This window comes from Buteo buteo, chromosome 7 (genome assembly GCF_964188355.1).
Source record: "Buteo buteo chromosome 7, bButBut1.hap1.1, whole genome shotgun sequence".
Classification (NCBI taxonomy): Eukaryota; Metazoa; Chordata; class Aves; order Accipitriformes; family Accipitridae; genus Buteo; species Buteo buteo.
This window is the reverse complement of record NC_134177.1, coordinates 41,919,468-41,933,634: the sequence shown is the minus strand read 5'-3', so window position 1 is coordinate 41,933,634 and position 14,167 is coordinate 41,919,468. Positions and strand designations below refer to the sequence as shown.

The 14,167-nt window shown below is 64.3% G+C and overlaps 4 protein-coding genes and 2 non-coding genes across 8 annotated transcripts; 2 read left to right on the top strand and 4 right to left on the bottom strand.

Moving 5' to 3' along the window:
* The first annotated feature begins 319 nt into the window (after positions 1–319).
* Positions 320–2,485, top strand: TLCD1 (TLC domain containing 1). The gene is made up of 4 exons (XM_075032713.1): positions 320–585; positions 782–864; positions 1,173–1,255; positions 1,728–2,485. The coding sequence occupies exons 1-4, from the start codon at positions 389–391 to the stop codon at positions 2,121–2,123; spliced, it is 759 nt and encodes a 252-aa protein (XP_074888814.1). The 5' UTR covers positions 320–388; the 3' UTR covers positions 2,124–2,485.
* A 3,644-nt stretch (positions 2,486–6,129) lies between these two features.
* Positions 6,130–8,670, bottom strand: RPL23A (ribosomal protein L23a). Its single transcript, XM_075032714.1, has 5 exons — positions 8,576–8,670; positions 7,877–8,057; positions 7,434–7,610; positions 6,956–7,025; positions 6,130–6,195 (listed from the first exon to the last, which is right to left on the bottom strand). Exons 1-5 carry the CDS (start codon positions 8,598–8,600, stop codon positions 6,181–6,183), a joined length of 468 nt encoding a protein of 155 aa, XP_074888815.1. The 5' UTR covers positions 8,601–8,670; the 3' UTR covers positions 6,130–6,180.
* LOC142033438 (small nucleolar RNA SNORD42) lies at positions 7,101–7,167 on the bottom strand. Its single transcript, XR_012651155.1, has one exon. It is a non-coding gene; the product is annotated as a small nucleolar RNA SNORD42 (small nucleolar RNA).
* LOC142033442 (small nucleolar RNA Z17) lies at positions 7,684–7,756 on the bottom strand. Its single transcript, XR_012651159.1, has one exon. It is a non-coding gene; the product is annotated as a small nucleolar RNA Z17 (small nucleolar RNA).
* Positions 8,671–9,005: 335 nt separating the features above from the next.
* Positions 9,006–12,013, top strand: RAB34 (RAB34, member RAS oncogene family). 2 transcript variants are annotated; one of them, XM_075032711.1, is made up of 11 exons: positions 9,006–9,083; positions 9,783–9,912; positions 10,006–10,097; positions 10,470–10,535; positions 10,750–10,851; positions 10,923–10,987; positions 11,061–11,112; positions 11,289–11,370; positions 11,465–11,555; positions 11,644–11,751; positions 11,840–12,013. In XM_075032711.1, exons 2-11 carry the CDS (start codon positions 9,859–9,861, stop codon positions 11,905–11,907), a joined length of 780 nt encoding a protein of 259 aa, XP_074888812.1. In that variant the 5' UTR covers positions 9,006–9,083; positions 9,783–9,858; the 3' UTR covers positions 11,908–12,013. The 2 variants fall into 2 exon arrangements, with proteins under 2 accessions (XP_074888812.1, XP_074888813.1); XM_075032712.1 differs by having other exon boundaries at positions 9,040–9,146.
* A 111-nt stretch (positions 12,014–12,124) lies between these two features.
* Positions 12,125–14,042, bottom strand: LOC142033093 (adenine phosphoribosyltransferase-like). 2 transcript variants are annotated; one of them, XM_075032709.1, is made up of 6 exons: positions 13,578–14,042; positions 13,291–13,440; positions 13,034–13,127; positions 12,809–12,955; positions 12,628–12,723; positions 12,125–12,518 (listed from the first exon to the last, which is right to left on the bottom strand). In XM_075032709.1, the coding sequence occupies exons 1-6, from the start codon at positions 13,812–13,814 to the stop codon at positions 12,391–12,393; spliced, it is 852 nt and encodes a 283-aa protein (XP_074888810.1). In that variant the 5' UTR covers positions 13,815–14,042; the 3' UTR covers positions 12,125–12,390. The 2 variants fall into 2 exon arrangements, with proteins under 2 accessions (XP_074888810.1, XP_074888811.1); XM_075032710.1 differs by lacking the exon at positions 13,291–13,440 and having other exon boundaries at positions 13,578–14,040.
* Positions 14,043–14,167: the final 125 nt, after the last annotated feature.

Sequence of the window (14,167 nt, the reverse complement as noted above, 5' to 3'; positions counted from 1 at the left end):
GGCAGCGCCCTGCCCGTGTGCGATACCCGACACCCACGCGTGTAACGCCTCCCGCGCACAACAAGCGGCGCTCAGCGGGGATACGCGCGGGAATACGCGCTCAGCAGGAACGCGCTCAGCGCTCCGTGCACGCCTGGCGGCGGCACGCGCGGCGCCCCGCACACGCGCGTCTGGCGCCCCGCGCACCCACGCACCAGCCCGCCCTCGCACAGGCGCCGCTTGCGGGGAGGCGTGGCCAGAGCGCGGGGGCGTGGCCCGCGCTTTGGAGGCGTGGTCAGCCGGAGGCGTGGTCAGCGAGGCAAAGGGAGGCGTGGCCACCTCCGCCCCGCCCCGCCCCGCGCCGCCGTGCGCCCCGCGCCACCGGAGCTGGCGGGGGGGTGGGGGGGCGATGGGCCCGGGGTGGCGGGCGCCCTCGGCGGCGCTGGTGGGCGGCAGCGTGGCTCTCTTCGGGGTGCTGCGGCGGGCTGCCCTGGCTTTGCCCCGGCCAGCCGCCGTACGGAGCCGCCCCGGCCGCGTTTGGCGCTGGCGGAACCTCCTCGTCTCTTTCGCACACTCCGTGCTGGCCGGACTATGGGCCCTCTTCAGGTACCGGGCACGGCGGGGGGGGGTACGGTGCACACCCTGAGAACCGGAATCGGGGCTCCGGGACTCCGCCGGAGGACGAGCCCGAGCGCTGCCCCCCCCCCCCCGAAGGAGGAGGCACGGGGCGGGATGCTCGGGGTGCCCGTGTCCCCCGTCCCAGCGCCCTGGCTGACCCCCGTCCTCCTCTCCTCGCTTCCAGCCTCTGGCATTCCCCGGAGCTGCTCTCCGACATCCAGGACGGCTACAGCGTCTCAGGGCACCTGCTGGTCTGCTTCTCCTCGGGTAAGGAGCCAGGCAGGGCGATGGCCGTGGCCACTCCACTGGGCTCTGCCCATTCCCTCTTCGGCCTCGCCTGGCACGCTGGCCCGGGATGAGCCCCCGGCAACTCTCTGTGCCGCCTGCCTTAATCACGAGCGTGGAGCCTGCAGGCTGCCAGGGCCCGGCCGTCTCCCCACGCTCAACTGGAGCGAAGGCGTTTCCGACGCCTGGAGCACAGTCACGCCACCCTCTTCCTCCTTGCTGCTCCCCCTTACCCTAGCAGGTGACGGTGCACAAGCCAGACCCCCTCAATGCTCTCCTTCATCCCACAGGCTACTTCATCCATGACAGCCTTGACATCATCTTCAACCATCAGTCCCGCTCGTCTTGGGAGTACCTGGTGCACCACGCCATGGTGAGTACGGCCCCGGGGAGGCGAGGGGCCAGCATGGGGGGGCTACCACGCACCCCAGGGCTCAGCCCATGCAGGTTTCGCATGCTACGGTGGGGCAAGCCAGAGCCCTTCCCTCCACCTCGCCCTGGCCGCCAGGTAGGCTGCGTATCAACAAGGCAAGGGTGCCCGGCAGGGCAGGACGCCTGCCAGCGTCGGCTCCGAGCGCCGGGAGCCAGACAGGCTGCCGCGCCGGGCGAGGGAAGAGCTGGAGGCTGGTCCCAGCTCCCCAGCGCGGGGAGGTGTAACTGGTCCCGGGGGAACTGGCTCTCCAGACTGGTTTTCTCTTGGCTCAGGTGCCTGGGGGGGCTGCTGGGATCTCTGGATGGTGGGGGAACAGCACTGTGTATGCCCAAACCTTGGTGGGGAAGGACTTGCCTCCCCCAGGGCGAGGAAAGCTGACCCTGCCGTGTCCCATCCCCCCCCCCACTCCCAGGCCATCTCTGCCTTCGTCTCGCTCATCATCACGGGCCGTTTCCTGGTGGCAGCAATGCTGCTGCTGCTGGTGGAGGTGAGCAACATCTTCCTCACCGTCCGCATGCTGCTGAAGATGAGCAACGTGCCTTCCCCGGCGCTCTACGAGGCCAACAAGTACATCAACCTGGTGATGTACTTCGCCTTCCGCCTGGCGCCCCAGGCTTACCTCACCTGGTACTTCCTCCGCTACGTGGAGGTGCAGGGCCAGGGTGCCTTCCTCACCGCCAACCTCCTGCTGCTCGACGCCATGATCCTCATGTACTTCTCCCGCCTCCTCCGCTCCGATTTTTTCCCCTCCCTGCACAAGGGCTCTGCGAGGAGAGACGTGGATGGTGAGAAGTTTCTGATAGACTGAGACACGTGTGCCGAGGAGGACCCGGGCTCCAGCTCCTGGAGGTCCTGGCCTCTCCAAACCTGCTCTGATGTGCCTTAGGGCTCGCTCCCTGGCCCCGGGCCCTGCCTTCACCTGCTCTGCTGCCTAAAAGCGCTTCCCTGCTGGACCAGCCCGACAGCCTCGCCCAGCCATAGGGACGCTGCCGAAGCCAGGGGCACGGCTGATGGAGAAGCAGCCCAAGCCGGCTTCTGTGCAGGCAGCCGGAGCGCCAGGGGTGGCTGCGTTTCGGAGCTGATGGCCTGAGAGGGTTGCGAGGGAAGGGACGAGTCCCTCCCGTGGTGATGTTGGGTGTTATGTGCATTAAAATCGGTCTGTTTACTGCTGCCGCAGCACGTCTGGGCTGGATTTTTCTGTGGGGCAGAGCGGGGTCAGGGAGAGGATGGCAGGGACAGGGCCAATGGGAAAGGATGTGGCCCCGTTCCCAGCAGAGGGCTGGTGGTCCTCAGGGAGGGAGAGGGCATGTTTCTGCCGCTTGCTTTGTTCTAGGGACCCTCCAGGGATGCACTCAAGCCTGCTGGGTCCTACCAGCCCAGCTGCACCGTCCTGAGCCTGAAATTGCAAGGCCCCATCCCTCCCACGGATGGGTCCCTCCCCTCCTTCTTATTCATCTGCTCTTCCAGAGACCCAGGGCTGTGCAGGGAGCAGGGGAAGGATGCCAGGAAAGGTACCAAGCCCTTGCTGCAGTCCCTGACCTGCCTGTCTCCGGCCCAGGCTGAGGAGCCTGGCTGGGCTGCATGACTCACCCTGCAGCCACGTGAAGTGGAGCTGGCATGGAGAAGTCCTCTGAGGCCACGGGCTCTTCCTGGAAGACTGCTGCATGGTCGCATCCCCCCTGGAGCGGTCCTCACCAGCACAGCGCAGCTCCAGCCCCCCTGCAAGCGCGGGTCCTTTCCTGCAGCAGCAGGACCAGGCTGCTTCCAGCAGCACCCCCCAGAGCGGTGGGAGGAGAAAGGGGGTTCAGCTGTCCAGGGGAGCAGGGCCAGAACCGGCCCAGCCGGTCCTGTGGAGCACCAGAGCATTGGGAAGGCAAATCCTGCTGACGTGACAGCACCGGACTGGCAGAAGCAGTGGGGCTTAGAGGGACTCCTGCCCAGCCCCTGCTCCAGGGCAGGATCCGTCCTACCAACCCCACCGCCAGCCCAGCTCAGGCGGAGACAGGTGCTGCAGTTGAAATAAGCTGGTGATTAAGTGGAAGCAGTGGGGGATCACCTTCCCTCCAGAGAGCCGGGAAACACCCCACAGGGCCGGGATCTTTCCGGAGCTCCCCGGCATGCACCGATGCAGCAGCAGGTGCAGGGGGTACATGCTGGGAATAGCCTGGCAGCCAGAGCGGAGGAGATGTGATACTCGGGATGCTGCGTGGGCAGGGACCTACACCAGCTTCAAACCCGCCACCTCACCCTCTCCTCGCTCAAAGCGGAGCTCAGCAGCCCCACGCCGAGCTGCGAGGAGCCCCGGGAGGGCACAGCCTTACCCTCAGCAGCACATCCCAACAGCTTTGCATCTTCCCAACTGCAGCTTAAGCCCTGTGGCCTCTGTGCACCGACTCCATCTGCAAATACCCCACACAATCAAGCCCAAATCTTAGTCTTCCCTCACCCTGATCGCTGCACCTTTCCCCTTGTATCTCTGCACAGAGCAGACACAGCTCTGCCCCAGCAGGTCACAGGCTCAGGCAGACCAGCCCACGCTCCCACCGCCCTTACAGCAGCATCAAAGGGCCGGGCATGACAAAGCTTCCCAAAACAGGGAGCCCAGCACCCCGTTCCCCTCCTGGCTTCCAGCTGGAGCATCTCCCAGCAGTGCAGCACTGGCCAGGCTGGGGCAGCTGTGGGTCAGGCCAGCTGCCAGCCCAGAGCGAGAGGCAAGCGCGGGGAAGCGAAGTGCCAGACGGCAGCAGCCACCGGGCTAAGTTGAGGCAGGGTCAGGGCAGACTGCAAGTCATGCTGATGTGAAATCCCTCCCCAGTCTCCATGCTGCAGCGCGTACCCACTCCTCACCCCAGCAGCGATACTGGCTTTGCTACAAGAGGGGCACTTCTTTCCCCCCCTGATCTTTCTTGGGGTGACTACAGCTAAGAAGGCAGCACAGAGCTCAGGCAGACCCCCGGAGCCCCTGCTGCTGCTTGTCCCCTCCCCAGGCTGCACCCAGGCCACGGGCAGGAGGTTGGGTTGGTGCCCTCAACCCCCCAGGCCAGCAGAACATCAGAGCCGACCCCAGGAGGGAGCAGGGCTGTCCCAGGTCCTCACCCCACCGTATTCCCAGCAGCAGGGCCCTGCCACCAGCGAGGAAGGCTGCCTGTTGTTCAGCCTTATCTGACCCTGCACAGCCTGCCAACAGCCCTTGCTCTCCAAGTTTCAAGCCCCTGATGTGGGCTTGGGGAGGGCGAGGGGTGAGAGCCTGGGTTCTGCCCTGCGCCCAGGGTGCCAGCAGAGCCCTGCACAGCACCCAAGGACCAGGAGGGACCAGCATCCAGGAAAGCAGCAGTTTCTCCAGGCAATTTCTCATCCCTTACAGCAGGGAGGGAGCATCTCTTGCCTCCCCTACCAGCTGAACATCCCACAGGGCCCAGCAAGAAGGGGGGTTGCTTCCAGGCAGCCCCCAATTCTAACCCCATCTTTGAGAAGCCGATTGACAGCTGCCAAGGTCTGCCTGCACAAAGGCAAGCATGCAGGCTTTGTGATACCCAGAGCCACGCTCCTCAGACGGGGCAAGGGTGTGATGGCAGCTGGCCTGTCCCACACCACCACCACAGCCCCCCAGCCTCCCCAGCAGACACATTCAGCTGCTCTGCAGGCTGCCCCAGTCCCTCCACATCACTCTTCCATCCCAGGCAGCTTGTGGTGTACCTAGCAGATCCAGCTGCGCTTCCTCAGCACCTGGAGCCGCGAGCACGAGGTGAAGTCTCAAGCCAAGGGCTATACAACCCAGCACAGATCCTTACCCCCCAGTCCCTAAAGTAGCAACTGGGACAGCTCGCCCTTTTCGCCCACCACCATCCTTCACATATGTGCAAACCACCGCCCCGGGACTCTGCCAAGCCCTGCAAGAGGCTCGAAGGAACTCCGTGTCCCACCGCCCAAGAGCTTAATTACCCAATCAATATTTGGTCACAGCTTTCACCATCTCAGTCAAGTGTAACTACATACTTAAGATCAAACAGCCCTAAAGGCTTATCTGTACTTCATCTCTATTCCTTCCTCACCCAGGGCTCCACACTCTTGCAACTCTCAAAGCATTCTGAAAAGCTGGTTTCATCCACAAATTTGAGGAAGCAAAATACTGCTGAGGCAGCAACAGCAGCTACTTTGGAAACAGCCCTGATGAGGGCCATGAACCCTGTGAGGTTACAGGCAACAGGAACAACGTTGGGGAAACCAGGCTGCGATTCACACGCTGCAGCGTGGGGAGTAGGGATCATACCAGAAAAAAAACCAACCACAAAGCCTCTGCTATTGGATTAGCTCGAGGGCTTCGTCAAGTGAAGCTTGCAGCATAAGCAAATAGCTGATATGCTCAGAAAATGGTGCAACACTCCACTCGTGCCAGATCTGAACCATTAAGACGTTTTTGTTGCGGTTACTACCTCCCTCCTGGGTACTCATCAGCCTGCAGTATGCTCCACAAGAAAGCTATGTAGGACACAGATCACAAACACATGCTAAGTACGTGGTGCAAGAAAATGCAAGAGGCTACCAGAGGTCTTGGGTAAATACAGAGATATTTGAGATTTGGGGGAGTGTCACCTCATGTTTACCAACAGCAGAGGTCAGCGATCCAGAAGACCCCATCAGCAGGACAGCACTGCCCCTCCACGCAATCCTCTCACAGAGCAGTCAGTTCTGCCCACCTAGTGCCAGGAAGGGAGGGAGGAACCCACCCCCTTTACTGAAATGAAGCCCCAAAAGTTTGCTGGGCGCTCTCTTTCACACAGGCTATGCTGTCACAAAACACAAGAGCCCCTCAGTGGTGTCACAGGGTTTATTATCCTGTCTGTACAGTCCTCAGTAGATGCAGTTTAGATGATTCCAATCTGGAAAGAAGCAAAGCATGTTAAAACAGATGTTATGGTGGCAGAAAGGCAGAGCCTCCACCACAGACATTGTTCCCATGGCTGCTTCTCCCCAGGATTCCTGTCCTCCGAGGACAGGCTTCTTCCTCCCAGACCTGCCCAAGAGCCTCACACAACCGCTTTATATGTTTATTCCACAGTGACCCTTGTGCTAAGCCACGGTCCCCTACTCCAGTTTGTACCACCACTGCCTCCTGCCTACCTCAACCACCTCGAGGACTAAACTGTCTGCCACTTCCAGTGACACAGCTACCTGCACGGTAGAAACCCCTCCTTCACCCAGGTCAGCAGCACAGCGGTGCCCCTGCCATCACTTTGCCTGTTCGAATCACCTGCCAACAGTGCTGGCCAAGAATGCTGTTAAGACAAATGCTGTGTCAACCTGGAAGCTGCAGGGCAGTTTCCACATTCTCCATGCTAATACTCTGGAGCTCTTGTACTCCTGTGGAGTGGAGCCCCTGCCTGGAGGAGTTGAAGAACAGCAGCAATTCTCTCTCCGTAACTCTTCCCACCTAACCTCAGGATCTTCCAGGCAGAACTGTGTTTTGCTAGACAAGGTGGTCTTGCTTCTGAACACTCAGATCCTGTCTAACAAGGACACTCCAGAGAAGTGTCACCGTACTTGAAGTACAAGTACCTCACCTGTATGTCAGGAAGAACAATCAGGTGGAGGAGATACAAGACAGCTAACAGGAGCTGCAAAGTTTCAAAGATTTCTCACCTTGTTGGCTACATCCAGCGCATCGTAATCTGGAGCCAGTCGGACATAAGCCTTCTTCTCCCCATCAGGCCTAGAGTGGAACAGGAGGCATCAGAATAGAGACAGAGAACTCCTCCCACCTGTTCCACATTCCCGCTACACTGATGTGCATCAGTGGTTCCTTTGGAAACATCACTTTACTCAGTGGTAAAGAATGTTCACATCATTTGCACAAGACTCCCTGGGTGTTAGAAGAGCTCCCTGGTGAAGCCAACCCCCTGATCCGCCAACATTGCCCACTTTCACCAAGATGCACTTAGTCACAAGTTGCATTTCTCAAAACTTTAACACTGAAAACACAACGGAGCTTAATCCCACACCTCCTGAGAGCACCCACAACTGCTGAAACTCACACATGTTCCCATTTTCTGCTAAAAGCCACTCTGGGCTCTTGAAGCATCTCACACTCACCAGTGACCTATTCTCCCCCTCTTCTCACCTAATCAGTGTGTTGACCTTGGCCACATCGATATCATACAGCTTCTTGACAGCCTGTTTGATCTGGTGCTTGTTTGCCTTGACATCAACAATGAAAACCAGAGTATTGTTATCCTCTATCTTCTTCATTGCAGACTCTGTGGTCAAAGGGAACTTGATAATGGCATAATGGTCCAGCCTGCAGGAGAGAGACCCTGTGGTTAACAGAAGGCTGGCAGACACTGTCTCTGCACTTCAGGGGCTTTCTTTGGGGTGCATCAGCTACCAAAAAAGTTCTAATCACAAACTCTCAGGCTTTGGTCGCTTGAAATCATCACCTGCACCCCAAACACCACCACCCCCAGCCCTCTGACACCAAGGTGTGGCTCAGCTCCCAGGGCGGCATGCTGCCAAGGTCTCACCCTGGGACCTGCACCAGGGCAGGGCCCAACACCCCACACGTACTTGTTTCTCCGTGGGGCGCTCTTCCGGGGGTACTTGGGCTGCCGCCGCAGTCGCAGTGTCTTGGGCCTGCGGAATGTGGGCGACGTGCGGATCTTCTTCTTCTTGTGACTGTGGACCCCCTTCAGAACAGCCTTCTTGGCCTTCAGTGCCTTAGCCTTTGCCTCTGTCTTCGGAGGCACAGCTATGACAACAGCTCAGTCAGCACAGCCAGTATCTGCAGGACCAGTATATGCTCCCCTGCCTGTCCTAACGGACCACGGCTTCCCCTGTCACACAACTCAATGAACAGGCCCTCTCCAAGAGGTCCACACTCCCTCATCCAACCAAGACCAACCCCAAAAAGCCCAACAGGGCTCAAGTTCCCCCCCCCCCCCAACAAACCAGTCTCCCACCTCACCAACGGACAAGACCACTCATTCCATCCCCAGCTCCCTCAACCCCCTGCAAACCCCAGGAGCCCCAGCACCGACACCGCGGCCCACCCTCCCTCAGATAACGGGGTTGCACCCGCCGGTGCAGGCCTCTCCCGCCCCCCCTCCACGTGCCCGCGGCCCAGCATCAGGCTGAAGCCCTCCACCACCCCACCACCTCCCTCAGCCCGGCTCCCCCCCGCTCCACGTACACCCGCACCCCGGAAAATACCTCAGCACGACCCCCCCCTAAACCCCCTAAGACCCCGCCGCCGCCCCCAGCCCTCACCCTCCTTCTTCGCCTTGGGCGCCATCTTGGCCAGGCGGAAGCCGAAAGGGGCTTCCCGCCCCGCACCGCACGGGCTTATAGCCCCAAATCTCGCGAGACCTTCCCGCCCCCCCCTCCGCGCTCCCCTCGCCCGCCCAACTCTCGCGATACTTCAAGGAGCCCGCCGGGAATCGTAGTACTACCCACCGCCTGCCTCATTCGCGCATGCGCAGGCGTCTCCCCGCCCCGCGGGGCCTCATGGGAGTTGTAGTTCTACTACGGAGTCGACTACAGCCCCCCCCCCCCCTCGCCGCCGCCCCGACGGCGGAGAACGGGGACGAGCCCCGGTGTGGGGAGGGATTACGGGGGTCCCGTCGCCTGGGCAGCACCGCGGTGGCCCAGCCCCGGAGAAACCGGCGTCCTGGCCCCTCCCCCGCCCCTTTCGGGGCGGGGGAGGGGCCAGGACGCCGGTTTCTCCGGGGCTGGGCGTGCAGCGCCGAGCACCGCTACCGGAGCCGGGCGTTTCGCGGTAACGGGGACCCCCCCCCTACACACACACACCTCATTCTCCCGCGGAAGGGACCAGGACAGGGTGGGGAGGGCTTGGTCGTGGACCGGGAATGCGTCGAGGGGACACGCTTGGGGGGACACGGAGCGGGGAGGGACACGGGGACCGGTGGGACGCAGAGACGGTCACGGAGCTGGGGTCGGGTGGGACGTGGGGACAGCGACAGTCGGGGATCGGTGGGATACGGGGATGGGCGTGCAGTGGGATGCCACGCTTGGGATGTGGGGGACAGTTGGGGACAGGGGGACAGTGGTACCCCGGTGTGCAGGGACATGGGGACAGCTGTATCCCGGGGTGTGGGGACAAGCCACGCTTGGGGACATGGGGACAGCCGTACCCTGGGATGACCCACTCGGGATGTGGGGATGGCTGGGACATGGGGACAGCTGGGAACATGGGGACAGCTGCAGCCCAGGGCGTGGGGACAGCCCCACTCGGGGATCTTGACGTGGCTGGGACACGGGGACAGCCATCCCTGGGGATGTGGGGACAGGCAGGACATGGGGACAGCCACGTCCCAGGGACGTGGAGACAATCGGGATAAGGGGACAGCCCCGCTTGGGGACACAGGGACAGCCGTATTCTGGGATGCTGTGCATGAGGACGTGGGGACAGCTGGGACACAGCGACATCGCCGCTCCCTGCTCCTTCTGTCCCCAGGCCTCGCGGTGGCCCTCAGCTTGTCCCCACTCCCCCCCCCCGGCCACCCGGCCCACCCAGGCGGCCCCGTGGGACCATGAACGTTCTGGCTCCCGTCCGCAGGGACAGGGTCATCGCCGACCTGCCCTCGGTGAGCAGCAGCGGGGGGACACGCACCGGCCCGGGGGTGGCCTCGCCGAGCCCCGTGGTCACAGCGGTGTCGCCCTTTGTCCCCCCCAAACAGTGTTTTCGGAAGGAGGCCGCCCTGCACGCCCGCTCCACCTTCCACCCCACGGTGGCCAGCGCCTGCCAGGAACAACGGACGGGCACCGTGGGGTGAGTTCGGGGTGATTTGGGGTCCCCAATCCAGGGTTGGGGGGGGTGACAAGGGGCCCACGGTCCCGCCAGCCCCGGGTGGGGGGTCCCCGGCACAGGCGCCTCGTGGCTGCCGGCGCTGCCCGTGTGCCGAGCCCTGCGTCACGGCGCAGGAATGTGGCGCGGGGGGGGGGGACGACATGGGGGTCCGGGTTGGGCTGTGGCTGACGGCGGGGTGGGAAAGCCGGGTTTGCAGGGTGCTGCCGGACACGGGGGGCTACGGGGCGATTCCACCCCACCCCGTGAACCCGCCTGCCTGGGGGGCCGGCTGGGGGGAGGCAGGCGGGGACCCCCCCACGCCACTGAGCGGCCGTGCGTCCCCCTGCCCTGCAGGTTCAAGATCTCCAAGATCATCGTGGTGGGGGACCTCTCGGTGGGAAAGACCTGCCTGATCAACCGGTAACGGGACGTCCCCCACCCCAAAGAGGGTCTGGGGGGGGAGGGGCAGGGAGACACCCGCCCCCCCCAAAGGGCAGCAGCACCTTGGGCTGAGCTCGACTCCGGCCAGACTCTGGTGCTGAGCACCCCCCAGGGTGGGGGGCACTGACCCCCCATGGGTGGGATTTTGGGGGGCCAGGGGCTGCTGACAGCCCCCCCCCCTCCCTCCCCCCAGCTTTTGCAAAGACACTTTCGACAAGAACTACAAGGCGACCATCGGAGTGGATTTCGAGATGGAGCGCTTTGAGGTGCTGGGGGTGCCCTTCAGCCTGCAGCTGTGAGTAGGTGCCAGCCCCCTCCCTGCGCACCCCTGCGGCCCCCCCTCACCTCCCGTACACCCCTCCCCAGGTGGGACACGGCCGGCCAGGAACGCTTCAAGTGCATCGCCTCCACCTACTACCGGGGAGCGCAAGGTGAGGTCCCCACCGCCTCCCACCACACCAGCTGTCCCTGTCCCCATCTCACCCTTCCTTCCCCCCTCGCCAGCCATCGTGATCGTCTTCGATGTCAACGACGTGGCGTCCCTGGAGCACACGCGGTAGGTGACACGTGGTCAAGGGGCCGAGGGGGGACTGGAGACGAGTGTGGGGGGCGGTGGGGCTGGATGGAGAAGTGAGAGCCAGGCAGGAGGGCGCCGGGCTGCTGGCAACGCCGCGGCGTGCGAGCAAGAGGGTAGCGCTTGGCCACCGGCTGGTGACAGTGGCCCCCCCGCAGGCAGTGGCTGGCTGACGCCCTGAAGGAGAACGACCCATCCAACGTGATCCTCTTCTTGGTGGGCTCCAAGAAGGACCTGAGCGTGAGTGTCCCCCCCCTTCCCACGGGCTCCCTGTGCCCCAGCTCGGCGGGGCCGTCCCCATCACCCACCCACCCCCCCCCGGCTCGGTTGGCAGACGCCGGCGCAGTACAGCCTGATGGAGAAGGATGCTCTCAAGGTGGCCCAGGAGATGCAGGCGGAATACTGGGCTGTCTCCTCACTCACCGGTGGGTCCCCGGCTGGGTGGGGGGGGATGTGAACCCCAGTGTCCAGCCAGGTGTGGGGACACTCAAGGGGTCTCATCCCACGGGGCAGGGGAGAACGTGCGGGATTTCTTCTTCCGCGTGGCGGCACTGACCTTCGAGAGCAGCGTGCTGGCCGAGCTGGAGCGCAGCAGTGCCCGCAAGATCGGCGACACCGTGCGTGAGTACCCCCGGCCGGCCCTGCGTGGGTGCCCCCGCTTATCCGCCCCCCCCCCACTCACCCCCCTTCCCTCCCTCTGCCCCTCCAGGGATCAGCAGCAACGAGAGTGACCTGTACCTGTCGGCACCCCGCAAGAAACCCAAGTGCTGCCAGTGAGGGGGCAGCCCCTGGCCCACCCCCACGCTCACACCTCTGGACCAAAGAAGGGTGGCCCCGGCCGGCCCCGAGGAGCCGTCCCTGCTGCCCCCCGGCTCCCCCCGGCCCCCCGCCTGCCCGGGCACCCACGGCTGGGGCGGGCAGGAGTGCCCATGTGGCTCCTTTAGCTATGCAAACCCAGGTACTGCTCGCAGTGGGAGATGCCCCCGGGCTCCCATTTGTCTTAATAAAATCTTTTTTATGCTTTTTAAGGAAGGTGTGGAGCTGGGGGGTGGGGAGAAGTTGGGGTCTGCTCCAGGGCACGGCCCCCAGGCTCCTGGGCAGGCGAGAAGATGGAGCCAGGGGAGGATGGCTGCCACCAAGGAGGGGTTACCATCTTGGGTACGGTGAAAGCCAAACCGGGCGGTGGATGCCCTGGACATCCCTGCCCTGAAGGGGGACACGGGGGGGATACAGGGGTCGCGTGAGGTGCCAGCCCCACCGTCAGTCCCAGCCGAGCTGGTGGCGGTCGAAGCGGGGCTGCAGGCGGGGGGGGACGCAGTGGGCACACTTGTAGTGCTCCTGGATCCACCGCCCGCCCTCGCTGTCCTCGATGCAGATGGCAGCGACGCCTGCGGGGACACGGAGGGGGCTCAGCGTTGGCCACCGTGGGGTACGGGGATGGTGGTCCCGCTGCACCCATGGGTGCACCCCCGGGGTGCCCTGGCCACCCCCTCCTACCTGCCACGACCCCCCCCAGCCGCTCCACCAGCTGGATGGCCGCTCGCATGGTGCCCCCAGTTTCAACCCACTGGTCCACGAGGAGGATGCGCAGACCTGGGAGGGGACAAAGGCTGCGGCTGAGTGCCCGGTACCCGTGCCAGCAGCCGGACCCTGCGACGGGAGCAACCCACTGGCTCACCCGGCGAGATGGCGTCGGTGCGGACCTCCATCACCTTCTCTCGGCCCGAGTAGTCGGTGTAGGGCTGCGTCAGCGTCTGCACGCAGAGGTGCCCGGCTTTGCGGATGGCCAGGAAACCTTTCTGCAGTATGGCGGCGGCGGCAGCGCCTTGGGGGTGGGCACGGCATTGTCAGGCCCACAGGGACGAGGGATGGGGACCCAGCGCTCACCCGCGTCCCCGCTCACCCAGGATGAAGCCCATGGCGTCAATGCCGGCCACCATGTCAATGGGGTCTCCCTGGAAGGGCTGCAGCAGGTCGGCCACGCAGTCCTGCAAGCCCTGGGAAGAGAGAGCGGAGGTGCTGGGTGCCCGCAGCCCACCGTGGGCACCCGCAGCCCATGTGCTGGTGCCCGTGGGCATGGCCGGGTGCCCTGGCAGCCCCGTGGAGGTGCAGCCCACCCTGGGACCCCTACGGGTGCCATCCCCCCCAGGCACTGGGTACTTGCGGGTGACAGTAGAGCCGGGAGGGGTCCAGCCAGGCGTAGTTGGGACCCTTGACGTTGGGGGCCATCAGCGCCAGGTACCAGCCCTTCTCCCGGGTGGCGGGGACGTGGCACAAGTCCATGCGTGGGGACCGCCGGCGCCGCAAGCACTGAGCATGAAATGGGGGTGAACCTCCCCCCTCCCAGTCCCCACAGGGCTCCCCATGACTCGGTGCCACCCACCCTCCCCATCCGCACCCACACGCGGGCACCCCGGGGGCCCAACGCGCCCGAATCGGCTCCGTACCTGGGTGCCGGCGGCGAGGTTGAGGCGAGCGGGACCGTCACGGGGAGCGTCACAGACAGCGACAGCTGAGCGGGGGCAGCCCCTGTGGCGCTGGGCCCCCGCCAGCACCCTCGGCCAGCTCGGCCCTGGGCCGGTGCCAGGGCGGGAGCCTTGCCCGTGGGCAAGCGACGTGCCCCCACCGGGCTCTGCTGTCCCAACCGGGCGGTTGCATGGTGGGCAACACCGAGGCCGGGGCATTCGCACCCCGCGTGGGTGTCCCCAGCACGGGTGACCCGGCGCCCGAGGCACCCCTTGGGTGCAAGGGTCAGCGAACCAGGGCGATGCTCAGGGTGCAGCCCCGCCACGGGGGCTCGGGGGGCGCGGGGCCATTCCGAGGTGGTCCACGTCCCCGTTGGGGTGTCCGGGCACCGTCTTGTCTCGCCGAGCGTTGGCTCCCACGGCCGCCCAGCGTGCCAGATCCGGGTCCGGATCGCCAAGGGGCTCCGTGGCCAAGGCGAGGAGGGGGGGGGGGGGGGGCGAGCCCTGGCAGCCGTGCTGGGAGCAGCCCGGGGAGGGGGGGGGGGGGTTTGCTGCCAGCCCCGGCTGGGCAC

Excerpts from the sequence above, each read along its gene's own strand:
- RAB34 (XM_075032711.1), top strand. The coding sequence starts at position 9,859 with ATGAACGTTCTGGCTCCCGTCCGCAGGGACAGGGTCATCGCCGACCTG. Across the intron at positions 9,913-10,005 it reads TCATCGCCGACCTGCCCTCG|TGTTTTCGGAAGGAGGCCGC; the intron begins GTGAGCAGCAGC and ends CCCCCCAAACAG. Across the intron at positions 10,098-10,469 it reads CAACGGACGGGCACCGTGGG|GTTCAAGATCTCCAAGATCA; the intron begins GTGAGTTCGGGG and ends CCTGCCCTGCAG.
- LOC142033093 (XM_075032709.1), bottom strand. The coding sequence starts at position 13,814 with ATGCCCCGGCCTCGGTGTTGCCCACCATGCAACCGCCCGGTTGGGACA. Across the intron at positions 13,441-13,577 it reads ACCTCGCCGCCGGCACCCAG|TGCTTGCGGCGCCGGCGGTC; the intron begins GTACGGAGCCGA and ends TTTCATGCTCAG. Across the intron at positions 12,724-12,808 it reads CACCGACGCCATCTCGCCGG|GTCTGCGCATCCTCCTCGTG; the intron begins GTGAGCCAGTGG and ends GTCCCCTCCCAG.
- TLCD1 (XM_075032713.1), top strand. The coding sequence starts at position 389 with ATGGGCCCGGGGTGGCGGGCGCCCTCGGCGGCGCTGGTGGGCGGCAGC. Across the intron at positions 865-1,172 it reads GCTGGTCTGCTTCTCCTCGG|GCTACTTCATCCATGACAGC; the intron begins GTAAGGAGCCAG and ends TTCATCCCACAG. Across the intron at positions 1,256-1,727 it reads ACCTGGTGCACCACGCCATG|GCCATCTCTGCCTTCGTCTC; the intron begins GTGAGTACGGCC and ends CCCCACTCCCAG.
- RPL23A (XM_075032714.1), bottom strand. The coding sequence starts at position 8,600 with ATGGCGCCCAAGGCGAAGAAGGAGG. Across the intron at positions 8,058-8,575 it reads GCCCAAGGCGAAGAAGGAGG|CTGTGCCTCCGAAGACAGAG; the intron begins GTGAGGGCTGGG and ends CTGTTGTCATAG. Across the intron at positions 7,611-7,876 it reads AGCGCCCCACGGAGAAACAA|GCTGGACCATTATGCCATTA; the intron begins GTACGTGTGGGG and ends TCTCTCCTGCAG.